The sequence below is a fragment of the Oncorhynchus masou genome, chromosome 17, assembly GCF_036934945.1.
Source record: "Oncorhynchus masou masou isolate Uvic2021 chromosome 17, UVic_Omas_1.1, whole genome shotgun sequence".
Lineage (NCBI taxonomy): Eukaryota > Metazoa > Chordata > Actinopteri > Salmoniformes > Salmonidae > Oncorhynchus > Oncorhynchus masou.
Window position 1 is genome coordinate 18,266,112 of NC_088228.1, and position 14,272 is coordinate 18,280,383.

The 14,272-nt window shown below is 41.3% G+C and overlaps 1 protein-coding gene across 1 annotated transcript; it reads right to left on the bottom strand.

Moving 5' to 3' along the window:
• Positions 1 to 10,298: 10,298 nt before the first annotated feature.
• On the bottom strand, positions 10,299 to 11,752 carry LOC135558171 (uncharacterized). The gene has a single exon (XM_064991909.1). It carries the CDS (start codon positions 11,457 to 11,459, stop codon positions 10,677 to 10,679), a length of 783 nt encoding a protein of 260 aa, XP_064847981.1. The 5' UTR covers positions 11,460 to 11,752; the 3' UTR covers positions 10,299 to 10,676.
• Positions 11,753 to 14,272: the final 2,520 nt, after the last annotated feature.

A 14,272-nucleotide genomic window follows, 5' to 3' on the forward strand; every position in this document is an offset into this window, starting at 1 on the left:
CGTGTCCAAAGCGAGGTCCATACAGAAATGGTTTGTCGAGATCGAGACCCTCGGTAGGCCAGTTGTGCACAAGTTCTCATTTACAACTGCGACCTGGCCAAGACAAAGCAAAGCGACAAAAACAACGACACAGAGTTACACATAAACAAACGTACAGCCAATGACACAGAAGAAAATAAAAAAATCTATGTACAGGCAATCAATGTAAATCAATGATACCTAATATTAGCATTTTCCAAATCATTGTCCAAATAGTAAGTAACTTCTTTGAGTTACACAATCCATTTTGAGAACTTCAGGATGATTTGGACAGGAAGGGCGAATATAAAAAGAGGGACAGTGGATCAAAACCTCATCATAGCGGGTATATTAATAGTGAGATAGTACAATGCCATTTTGTTCGGATATCTGATTTATCTATTTAAAATAGGATATCGTAGCTATTAAGAGTCAATTATTTAAAAATGTTTTTGCCCGTAGAGGGGGGGCGTTTTGACCTGATAGTGGGGCAAAACGCCCCCTTTCTAAAGATTCTACTTTTATTGAATAACAACAACAACAACAACAAACATTTTTGCCCACTTATTTCCGTTCAAAATGTGTTTGCCTAAGGATAGCCAGTATGCACATATCTAAATATTTTTCTGTCAGAAATTTGACATTTCTTAAGGGGGCATTTCCCCTACAGGCTACTTGTGGCAGTCGTGGCTGTTTGGGGCATGGAATATAGTCAACTTGATCAACAATTCATAATCCCACATTAACTTTTTTGTCATGTTTTTTGTTGTTGCATTAAAGGGATTTAGGCATATCAGCAGCTATTACACTATTGTGCTCTATAAAAGGCCAATAACAACGTGGTCAACTCCAACAGATTGAGCCCTACAACATTACTGTGGTTGATATTCACCACAGCTGAATTTTGTTGACAAAAATACTTCTGTGTATAAACAGAAAAGTGTATTCGAGAGTGGTTTTCCTTCGGAATATTGGATGGCATAATTGCCATCTCCGCATCTCTGAGTGCGCGCCCGGGTGCACCGCGGACCGTAATAAGAGGTGATTATGGAGCGTCGCGGTCCCTGGCGCTCCCTAACCGGATTAAGGCCGTCACTGTGGAGCAAGGAGCCGCCATACCAAGCTGGAATCTCCACAAGGGAGAGCGTCATTGGATCTGATTTTAATTGATTTGCTGGGATAGCTGAACACTAATAAATGCTTCTGATGAGTAGGCCCTATGCCTAAAGCTAATCATAGCCTAGTATTTGCATAATGGTGTCACTTCTTTATCAATGGGAATAACTTCGTTATATGTCGTTTTTAGCGATGTCCCTGAGGTGTTAAAAAAGAGCAACAGATGATTAGTGTCTTATTCATATATCTACATATTAAAAAATACATGGAATATTAAGCATATTATTTTTACTATTATATTTGGGGCTCTTATTATTTCTGATAAATATCAATTAATAATAAAACATTGTATGATTTAAAAAAATCTCACACAATGTTAACTATGGAGATAAACAGGCATAATAATAATAATAATAATAATCGTTAACATTGTTATTGAATATCCATTACTAGTATAGGCTACGGCATTAAAAATCATTAGGAAAGTGGTTGTTTGCGGCTTTTCTTGTTCCATGACCATTGCTGTCGTTTTTGTCACCTGAGATCTAAAAAAACCTAACAGAAGAAGAATGACTGTTAGCCAAAAGACATCTTAGAGATGGAAATGGTGTATCCCATAGTTAATGAAGGCCTGCTTTTACGTTCAACTTTTGGGGAACTGAAAAGTCTCTTCCAAATGTTGTCTTTCTACAATTGAACGCACGAGGGGAATATGGTATGGACACGGGAGTTATTTCACGTGCAAATGGAGAAATTGCTCTCTTTCTCAGAGTTTCAGCACAAAAGTCTACATGTGGAACTTCTTCGCCTAATGGTCGACTAATTCAACATTAGGACCATGCATGACCTATGGTTCAACCACACGTTGGTGTAACTAACACATCCTTGCAAATGTTCGATTATTGACACAGAGACATGAGAGATCATTTGACTGTTTTGTGGTCTTGTTGAACTGTGACAATTAGCCATGTTTAATAGTCGGATGCGTATGCGTTATTTAATCTAATGTACTAATATGGTAAATATATCTGATAACACGATTATTATTCATTTTACGGGCATGGGACTTAACCTTCCAATCGTGCATTAACAAAACATGTTGGCCTGTTAATAACCTAGTAATAATGATAATAATAATGACCAATCATAATACAAATAATAATATATCATAATAATATATTGTGACATTTGAAACATGCACTACAGTGAGATCACTGAAAAGTGTATTTCTTTGCAGTTTTCTAAAGAAATGGCTACTTCTTACAGCAACAATCCCAGCATGTAGCCTGATAATGTTTTTGTTCACAGGGTTCGAGGTGAGATACATTCCCCTTTCCTCCTACACAAATACATCCACGGAACATGAATGACTTACTGAAACTCTATATCGCCATAAAAGATGGAATGGTGCAAAAACAAAGTTATGATACGAAGTTTGATTATCATGAAAGGGATACTGGATATCCGTGTCAAATCAATTAGTGAAGGGGAAAATCTAAGTCAGAAATTTCCTCGATCAGTCAGAAATTTCCTCAACAAAATGCATCGAAAAATAAAGACCAAAATGCCGCAGTGTAGAAAATAAAACTTGTAGTATTCAGTGCAGGCTCAGAACCAACATAACCTTGTGATGTATCAGAGAGGAAAATGAATTTAAAAACAAGAATAACAACAAATCTGTCACGTATAGGTCGGGAGGAAATAAGAAAGTACCGTTAGGAATTTGGTCTGGTTCTGATATCAGAATGATGTCATTTTCGATATAATAAACCCACATCTCATGGTATTTTGATTCATTTATTTATTGACGAGTTCTTTCAATTATGAAAGATGACGTATGTTTTTGGGAAATTGTAGCCTAATATAAATATATTGTTCAAAAGTATAGTTCAATCTGACCCTTTAATAGCAACAATATAACAGTATGAATCAGAAAAAACGTCAATTTTGGAGGTTTCGAGTTTTTCTTTTCAATGATCCCTTTTAAAGTCAGTGGTGCAGAATGTGGAAACCTTATCATTCTCCCATTATGATGACAGAATACCATGCGTTTACAGTCGGAACTTGTTGCTGTGATGACTTTACACACTGTTTTCAGGTCAGTAAAATAAATAAGGAATGGTTGATAGCCATTTCCCATTTACTTTGTGTGTAAACAACGATGTATTACGTCCACAGATAAATGTTTGCCACTCTGACAGGGGCGGTAATTCTCTCATGAAAGTAACATGATTTTATATAAACCAAGTACTGTCATAGCCAATTTTTGTGTAGGCTATAATGTCCCCAAGATATGATATGTGTTAAAACAATAGCCTATCAGCATAGCCCGGTCAGAACTTTAGCTCTCAATGCAGTCATATATGGATATTTGCAAAAAGGTTGCAAACAAAGAATAGCTTCACAGGGACAAAATATTCTTATGGTTATTGGTCAATTGGTTGCCCATATAGCCTGCAGGTAAGGTCGGACTTGTGGGCTTAAGCTCATTCAACAATGGATACGTTATGTCTAATGTGTTTGATGTTATCAATTACATGCAATCTGAGGCCCGTCACCCAGAGCTCAAACTGGGGGCATTTTGCATGACAGTGAGCCATATAAAGTAGACTTGGTGAGCAGAAGAAAGAGAAGAAGAGAGAAAGATGAGTAGAGGGTCATGGGAGCCCTCAGGCCATGCAGCAGTTTACTTTAATACTATTAATGACCATAGATGATGACTGGAGACAATGGTGAGTTTATAGTTTATTATCCCTATGGTGAACTCATATGGCTATACCTACAACCCCATGCATAGCCCTCCATCTATACCCCCAGGCTACTGTGTGAGCACCTTGGCCCTCCTCCTGTATACCCTAAATTAAACCATAAGCTCTCAATTGACCTTTCACCCTGCAGGAGCCTGGGTCATCCTCGCTCTGATGTTGGCATCTTGATGTCAAATACCACTGTATACCACAATATAAGCTGGTTCATTTTAAAATAATTACACTACTGTAATAGTGAATCACATGCTTTCACACCAACACAGTCATGAACATTGCACGACAAAGCATCTTTCTCCTCAGGAGGCTGAAAAGATTTGACATGGGCTCTCAGATCCTCAAAATGTTTTACAGCTGCACCACCGAGAGCATCGTGACTGGCTGCGTCACCGCTTGGTATGGCAACTGCAAGACGCTACAGAGAGTAGTGCGTCTTGGATATAGGTCTTTAATAGGTCTGTAACAGTTTGGATCTAGACCCCTCTTCAAAGGGGAGATGTAGTGAGGGCCTCTTCAAAGGGGGAGACACTCTAGACCCCATCTGTTAAAGACCTATTTCCATCCTGCCCTGCCTTTCTAAAATCTTTGAAAGCCAAGTTAACAAACTGATCACCGACCATTTTGAATCCCACGTACCTTCTCCGCTATGCAATCTGGTTTCCGAACTGGTCATGGGTGCACCTCAGCCAAGCTCAAGTTCCTGAACGATATCATAACCACCATCGATAAAAGACAGTACTGTGCAGCCCTCTTCATCGACCTGGCCAAAGCTTTCGACTCTGTCAATCACCGCATTCTTATCGGCAGACTCAACAGCCTTGGCTTCTCAAATGACTACCTCGCCTGGTTCACCAACTACTTCACAGACAGAGTTCAGTGTGTCAAATCGGAGGGCCTGTTGTCCGGACCTCTGGCAGTTTCTATGGGGGTGCTGCAGGGTTCAATTCTCAGGCCGACTCTTTTCTCTGTATACATCAATGATTTCGCTCTTGCTGCTGGTGATTCTCTGATCCACCTCTACACAGACGACACCATTCTGTATACATCTGGCCCTTCTTTGGAAACTGTGCTAACAAACCTCCATACGAGCTTCAACGCCATACAACACTCCTTCCGTGGCCTCCAACTGCTTTTAAATTCTAGTAAAACTAAGTGCATGCTCTTCAACCGATTGCTGCCTGCACACCTCCCGCCCGACTAGCATCACTAGTCTGGACGGTTCTGAGCTAGAATATGTGGACAACTACAAATACCTAGGTGTCTGGTTAGACTGTAAACTCTCCTTCCAGACTCACATTAAGCATCTCCAATCCAAAATTAAATCTAGAATCGGCTTTCTATTTCGCAACAAAGCCTCCTTTACTCATGCTGCCAAATATAACCTCGTAAAACTGACTATCCTACCTATCCTTGACTTCGGCGATGTCATTTACAAAATAGCCCCCAACACTCTACCCACCACTGCAACCTGTATGCTCTCGATGGCTGGCCCTCACTACATATTTATCACCAAACCCACTGGCTCCAGGTCATCTATAAGTCTTTGCTAGGTAAAGCCCCGCATTACATCAGCTCACTGGTCACCATAGCAACACCCAGCATGCGCTCCAGCAGGTATATTTCACTGGTCATCCCCAAAGCCAACACTTCCTTTTGGCCGCCTTTCCTTCCAGTGCTCTGCTGCCAATGACTGGAATGAATTGCAAAAATCACCAAAGCTGGAGTCTTATATCTCCTTCTCTACCTTTAAGCATCAGCTGTCAGAGCAGCTTACCGATCACTGTATCTGTACACAGCCCATCTGTAAATAGCCCACCCAACTACCTCATCCCCATATTATTACTGACCCTCTTGCTCTTTTGCACTCCAGTAACTCTACTTGCACATCATCATCTGCACATCCATCACTCCAGTATTAATGCTACATTGTTATTATTTCGCCTCTATGGCCTATTTATTGCCTACCTCCCTACTCTTCTATATTTGCACACACTGTACATAGATTTTTCTATTTTTTTTCTATTGTGTTATTGATTGTACATTTGTTTATGTGTAACTCCACAGAGTTGTGTTGTTTTTGTCGCGCTGTTTGCTTTATCTACGACAGGTCGCAGTTGTAAATGAGAACTTGTTCTCAACTGGCCTCCCTGGTTAAATAAAGGTGAAATAAAGCATTGAACTGTTATGCTTATTGTGATATAGTTTGATATACGCAGAATTCAATATAATTCCCAATACAAAAACCAAATGATGCCCCTGGTGCATTTGGAAAGTATTCAGATCTGTTGACTTTTCCACATTTTGTTACATTAAAGCCTTATTCTAAAATTGATTAAATAAAATCAAAATCATCAATCTACACAATACTCCATAATACCCAAAAAATATATATAAAAATATATATACTTATTATTGCACATTCCACCACAGATGTTTCTACAACTTGATTGGAGTCCACCTGTGGTAAATTCAATTGATTGGACATGATTTGGAAAGGCACACATCTGTCTATATAAGGTTTCACAGTTGACAGTGCATGACAGAGCAAAAACCAAGCCATGAGGTCAAAGGAATTATCCGTAGAGCTCCGAAACAGGATTGTGTCAAGGCACAGATCTGGGGAAGGGTACCAAAACATTTCTGCAGCATTGAAGGTTCCCAAGAACACAGTGGCCTCCATCATTTTTAAATTCAAGAAGTTTGGAACCACCAAAGCTCTTCCAAGAGCTGGCCGCCCGGCCAAACTGAGCAATTGTCAGGGAGGTGAACAAGAACCTGATGGTAACTCTGAGCTCCAGAGTTCCTCTGTGGAGATGGGAGAAACTTCCAGAATGACAACCATCTCTGCAGCATTCCACCAATCAAGCCTTTTTGGTAGAGTGGCCAGACAGAAGCCACTCCTCAGTAAAAGGCACATGACAGCCTGCTTAGAGTTTGCTAAAAGGCACCTAAAGGACTCTGAGATCATAAGAAACAAGATTCTCTGGTCTGATGAAACCAAGGATTAAGTTTTTGGCCTGAATGCCAAGCTTCACGTCTATAGGAAACCTGGCACCAGACCGCTGCTCCCGAGTGGCGCAGCGGTCTAAGGCACTGCATCTCAGTAAAAGAGGCATCACTACAGTCCATGGTTCGTATCCAGGCTGTATCACATCTGGCCGTGATTGGGAGTCCCATAGGGCGGCGCACAATTGGCCCAGCGACGTCCGGGTTTGGCTGGGGTAGGCCGTCATTGTAAATAAGAATTTATTCTTAACTGACTTTCCTAGTTAAATAAAATAAAAATGCTGTGGGGATGTTTTTCAGTGGCAGGGACTGGGAGACTAGTCAGTATTGAGGGAAAGTTGAATGTACAGAGAGATCCTTGATGAAAACCTTTTCCAGAGCACTCAGGACCTTCGACAACGACCCGAAGCACACAGCCAAGACAATACAGGAGTGGCTTCGGGACAATGTCCTTGAGTGGCCCACCCAGAGCCCGAACCTGAACCTGATTGAACATCTCTAGAGAGACTTGAAAATAGCTGTGAAATGATGCTCTCCATCCAACCTGACAGAGCTTGAGAGGATCTGCCTATAAGAATGGGAGAAACTCCCCAAATAGAGATGTGCCAAGCTTGTAGCGTCATACAAGACTCATGGCTGTAATCACTGCCAAAGGTGCTTTGACAAAGTACTGAGCAAAGAGTCTGAATACTTATAGTACCAATCAAAAGTTGGGACACACCTACTCATTACAGGGTTTTTCTTTATTTTTACTATGATACAACACATAGGGAATCATGTAGTAACCAAAAAAGTGTTAAACAAATCAAAATATATTTTCTATTTGAGATTCTTCAAAGTATGAATGAGTAGTTGTGTCCAAACTTTTGACTAGTACTGTATGTAAATGTTATATTTCAGTTTTTTATTTTATATTTATTTGCAAAAATGCCTAAAAACCTGTTTTGGCTTCATGGGATATTGTGTGTAGATTGATGAAGGGTAAAAACAATTTAATAAATGTTTTAATAATGCTGATATGTAACAAAATGTGAAAGAAGTTAAAAGGTCTGACTACTTTCCGAATGCGCTGTAGCTACATATTGGTACGATTCCTCATAGAAATAGATACAATTGTATTATGGTTTTCTTGACAGTCTACTAATTTTCGTGGTTGTAAATAGAACTATACGTATTGGAAACGTGTTTATTGAAGTCTGGTATTGCTTCCTTTATTACATGGGTCGAATTTGACCCACAGAAGTGTATTGTGCATATCACAACGAGTTGCTGTACTTATGAGCGGTTTTCTATGTTTGAAGAGGGCCTAAAGGCGTATTTATTTAGCAAGACAGCTGTGCATGGCTGCATCTCACTGTAGCAGGCTGTATGTTTTGGTTATTTAGATCTCCAGTCGCCTTTTGTTTACTGCGTTTGTTTACTGTTAATGTGACAAGCCTAAATATAGCTCGTGACATGCCTTTATGGATCAGATGTTTTGTTTACTGGGCTTATTTGGTACTGCTGTTTTGTTCTGTTCGCATTAACTCGTTCTCATTCACAGTTGTGTCTTTATTCTAAGTCAAACTGTTATTCACTATGTTTGTTTGCATGCATGAATAACAAGGCTACTACTTTCAGCATTTAGTTTGCATTATTTTAGTAAGACAGCTGTGTGTGCGGCTGCATTCACATAAGATGTTTGTAATAGGTGAACTACCCTATCTATCTTGTAGCCTTGCTTTAGTGTGTAGGGCGCTGTCCATTGTGCTGATACAGTACAGCGGAGATAGGCTACAGATTTCGCGTCCACCTGTCACTTCAAAAACCCTCAATGATTTTGGAGTCTCAGCATTTGTTTATTGTTGTATAGCGCGATATAAGCAGAATTCATTATAATTCCAAAATGTTACCCCCTCGCCGATTTCAACTGCCCTCTTAGTCACTTTATCCTGACGCTCAGTCTGGTGTGTTAATTTGTTTGAGTGTGTGTGTCTCTGTATGTGTGCGCGTGTGCGTGTGCGTGTGCGTGTGCGTGTGTGTGTGTGTGTGTGCGTGCGTGCGTGCGTGTGTGCGTGTGTGTGTGTGCAGGGGCGGACTTGGACGAAAAAAATCAGAACTGGCATTTCAAATACACTGATCCATTTTTCCTCGAGGCCCCCATAACGGCCATTCTTTTTATCTTACGGCCCTGGGGCCCATTTTTTCCCTTGAGCCCCACTGTTAGCCAGATAATGATCATTTTGTGCAACAAAAAAAACATATCTTAGACAGGCGCACGAAGCTAAAGATGGACCAGCCCATCTGGCATTTGCCAGAAATGCGTGTATGCGTTTGTTCTTTTTTGTGCGTGCACATGTGTGTACAAAAAGTACTTATCACGTCGTCGTGCTGTAAGAAATGTCCCACCATAGTGCCTCATCAACCTGTAACCGAATACCTTCACCATTGTGGGAGTAGATTTCCCCCATCAACATTGGAACCCCATATCTCTCCCTAATCTAATTGCGAATAATGTCATTATTTCATCTCTCCATCTAGGGAACTCGATGGAAAATGTTTTAGTGTGAACAATATTCACTTTGACATGGAGTGTATTTCCCACCATGAGAATAAGAAAAAGGGATACCAAGTAGAGGACGTGGGTAGCCTACCATCTCTGCTTGATGATGTGGAAAACTCTGCATTGTTCTCTTTATAAGACCAGAACCTAAAACAGTACATTCTGTCAGTGTAAAGGCTTCCAATGATAGGTTTTTATAGTAGCTTAGTGTATAACAGATTGTGACAAGTACATTGAGATTCATGCAGCATCAGTGAGCTGCACAGAATTCAGTCGTTTCATTGTATGAAACATTGTACAGTGTAACTGTATGAGCCACAGGAGGGCGCCAGTGGTAATCCTTATTCTGATTTGAGGCTGGGATTCGCACCCTCTGGGCCCAGTTTTTCAAAGGTTATCTATGCGGAATTCGGCTATCGGATAGGATTAAATGCATAGAAATGGAATAAATAGAACGGCAGTCCCCATTCATGTCAATGATTTGAGAATTCTGTTCATTCTATTTCTATGTATTTAATCCTATCCGATAAGCGAAATCCAGATAGATAACTTTGAAAAAACTGGGCCCAGGTGAGGCAATGTAGTCATAACAATCCATATGAACTACAAATACATGTACACTTATCCAGTAATGCCAGATCAGAAAGGAAGGAAAGGGCTGGCAGATCAAGACTCAAGGATCAATTATATTACAAATATAACACATGAGCACTGCCTGAATCAATGTCATATAAGACCATCTGAAGGGCTACATCCCAGGGTCCGGCTAACTAAGAAACTGCTCTAAATCCTTTCTGCCATCAAATAGTACTAACCTATAACTAACAGCCAGGACAGCAAGGGCAGATGACAATTGTTCATTAGCTTTATTCTTTGGTTAATGTGAATATAGGTGACACATTTGACACAGAAGAACACACAATCTGACTATGAGTCATGACCTAGCCTACATTCAGGGTGACATGACAGGCCCACCAGAGGCAGACGTGGAACACAATGTGATGCAACACTAAATAGGGCAGACATTTTACACAATTAAATTGGTCCAATAATATGGGATCACTAGCATGTGATACACCCCCTTCTATGTCAACCAGGCTACCGACAGGAGTGTATCGTGGCTTATTTGTTTTGTATAACACACTTGAATATATATAGTATACCCTACACTTAATAACTGACACGTCAATAAATTAATACAACGAAGTGAACACATTTTAAATGTAATCTCATAAAACATTTACATGTCTCCTGCTGGCATTGGAGGAGGCAGCACGCCCGGGTTCCGGGTCAGGCCTGTATCTCAACCAGCACACCAACCACGTCATAACAACAGAGAACATGGCCATGATGCTGGCTACAGACAAACAGATAGGGCCGACTGGAGACGGAGGGTTGTTGAAGTTATGCACGAATATGAGTCCCAGAAACAGCAACACAAGCATGGAGACGAAGCCGAAAATGGCGCAAACGCAGCCTGTGGTTAGCACGATGCGCCTACAGTTCTGACAGCTCTCGTATCCAGCACTTTCGTAAGAGTTCGCAGCGGTATTACCTCCGACCACAGCTACAGACGGGATAGCCTGGTCCTGCGCAGCTACGGCTGCCTCGTTCGCCACCTCGCGGCGGTACGCGGCAGTGAGCGCTGGGTGCAAAGGAGGAGGATACGGTGGCAGGATGTCCTGCGGAAGACTGTCGTCCTGGATGTAGAATGGATAAGCATCGGTGACTTTAGTGTTGTTGGGGAGGTTGTGTATCCTGTACTCAGGCACCGGGGTCCGGTGGCGACAGAGAGGGCAGCCGATGCGCCATCCTCGGTCCTCACGAAGGTGGAGAGTATTCAGACACTCCTCACAGAAAGTGTGCAAACATTCCAGAATTTTGGGCGTGCGACGGTCCAGGTCAAAGTAGTTATAGCATATTTTACACTCATATTCCTCATAGAGGGAAACATCTTCATTCACCTGCGCCCCGATTCCTTTAGTTCCTGCTACATTCGGCGCCTCTGCCATGTCATCCTCGAATGTTTACATGCTCAAAATAACTTCTGATGTGATGTAATCAAATTATTTCCACTGCCTCTCACCCGGGATCACACAGACGCAGTGAGTTCCATCGCCGCCATTCTGTGTGGTTTTGTTATCATCAAATCCCGGAATAGAGATATAATACCGTAATATGACGCAATGGGAATTTGATGAGGTAATGCTGGGGGTTTCCTAGCTGAGTCGGTGACGAGGCGGCAGCAGTTTTAGCCCTCTCTCTCTCACAGAGGACAGAGCCGCATTCACGGTTCCCTTCCCCCGCTGCTGAAGCTCGGCATGAACCAGAATCTAGATTAGAGTCGTTCCCCCTGTAGAGCTGTTTGGTTCACAAATCTGGGGCGCAACTGGGGTACTGGCACAACCCAGAACAGTGCCAGATTAGGCTACATGATCAGATTATTCAGGTTTAAACCCGTTTAGATCAAAACCTGTTGCATACTTAAAGGAATTAACCCTTACAGCAAAACACCTAATCTATCCTCCTGCCAAGTACCTATTTGCGTAGCCTACAGCCTATCTGAACAAACAAAAACAATAGGCCTGTTCGTCGTTTTAGAGATAGGCCTACATCTCGTCGTTTGAGTGAAATAGTTAACAATATCTTTATTGTGATCAGTCCGCGCACTGCTGTTTTAGACATTTCAGCACCACACTTGGTGGACAGCGCCAGTGATTCTAATCAGCACCATGCGACGACACCTCCCGCCTGCTCAATCAAATCCTATTTTATTTTATTTGTCACATTCACATGGTTAGCAGATGTTAATGCGAGTGTAGCGAAATGTTTGTGCTTCTAGTTTCCCGACAATGCAGTAATAACCAAGGAGTAATCTAGCCTAACTATTCCACAACTACTACCTTATACACACAAGTGTAAAGGGATAAAGAATGTGTACATACAGATATATGAATGAGTGATGGTACAGAACGGCATAGGCAAGATGCTGTAGATGGTATCGAGTACAGTATATACATATGAGATGAGTAATGTAGGGTATGTAAACATAAAAGTGGCATAGTTTAAAGTGGCTAGTGATACATTTATTACATAAAGATGGCAAGATACAGTAGATGGTATAGAGTACAGTATATATATATGAGATGAGTAATGTAGGGTATGTAAACATAAAAGTTGCATAGTTTAAAGTGGCTAGTGATACATTTATTACATAAAGATGGCAAGATACAGTAGATGGTATAGAGTACAGTATATATATATGAGATGAGTAATGTAGGGTATGTAAACATAAAAGTGGCATAGTTTAAAGTGGCTAGTGATACATGTATTACATAAAGATGGCAAGATGATGTAAATGGTATAGAGTACAGTATATACATATGAGATGAGTAATGTAGGGTATGTAAACATTATATTAAGTGGCATTGTTTAAAGTGGCTAGTGATACATTTTTTACTCATCCCATCCAGAAAAAATGCTTACTCAAATTAGTTTTATGCGATTTTTGCACCCTGTCATAGTTTATTGACCAACATGGGCAGCAAATAATGAAATAACTTATTTTTTTAGCCAGTGCAGACAATCTGAACCAGTATCATAGGCAAATACCGACACAAAGTGAGTCGATGTGGAGTGTGTAGAATGTGATTTCAGAATGTGCAGTGTAGGCTTCTCGCTGTCTGTGTGTATAGCCTGAAGATGCCTTACACTGCATCATACAGTAGGGCAAAAAAGTATTTAGTCAGCCACCAATTGTGCAAGTTCTCCCACTTAAAAAGATGAGAGAGGCCTGTAATTTTCATCATAGGTATACTTCAACTATGACAGACAAAATGAGAAGAAAAAAAATCCAGAAAATCACATTGTAGGATTTTTAAGGAATTTATTTGCAAATTATGGTGGAAAATAAGTATTTGGTCAATAACAAAAGTTTCTCAATACTTTGTTATATACCCTTTGTTGGCAATGACAGAGGTCAAACGTTTTCTGTAAGTCTTCACAAGGTTTTCACACACTGTTGCTGGTATTTTGGCCCATTCCTCCATGCAGATCTCCTCTAGAGCAGTGATGTTTTGGGGCTGTTGCTGGGCAACACGGACTTTCAACTCCCTCCAAAGATTTTCTATGGGGTTGAGATCTGGAGACTGGCTAGGCCACTCCAGGACCTTGAAATGCTTCTTACGAAGCCACTCCTTCGTTGCACTGGCGGTGTGTTTTGTCATGCTGAAAGACCCAGCCACGTTTCATCTTCAATGCCCTTGCTTCTGATGGAAGGAGGTTTTCACTCAAAATCTCACAATACATGGCCCCATTCATTCTGTCCTTTACACAGATCAGTCGTCCTGGTCCCTTTGCAGAAAAACAGCCCCAAAGCATGATGTTTCCACCCCCATGCTTCACAGTATGTATGGTGTTCTTTGAATGCAACTCAGCGTTCTTTGTCCTCCAAACACGACGAGTTGAGTGTTTACCAAAAAGTTCTATTTTGGTTTCATCTGACCATATGACATTCTCACAATCTTCTTCTGGATCATTCAAATGCTCTCTAGCAAACTTCAGACGGGCCTGGACATGTACTGGCTTAAGAAGGGGGACACGTCTGGCACTGCAGGGTTTGAGTTCCTGGCGGCGTAGTGTGTTACTGATGGTAGGCTTTGTTACTTTGGTCCCAGCTCTCTGCAGGTCATTCACTAGGTCCCCCCGTGTGGTTCTGGGATTTTTGCTCACCGTTCTTGTGATCATTTTGACCCCACGAGGTGAGATCTTCCGTGGAGCCCCAGATCGAGGGAGATTATCAGTGGTCTTGTATGTCTTCCATTTC

Bases quoted from the DNA above. Each gene is read 5' to 3' on its own strand.
- LOC135558171 (XM_064991909.1), bottom strand. From the start codon at position 11,459: ATGGCAGAGGCGCCGAATGTAGCAGGAACTAAAGGAATCGGGGCGCAG.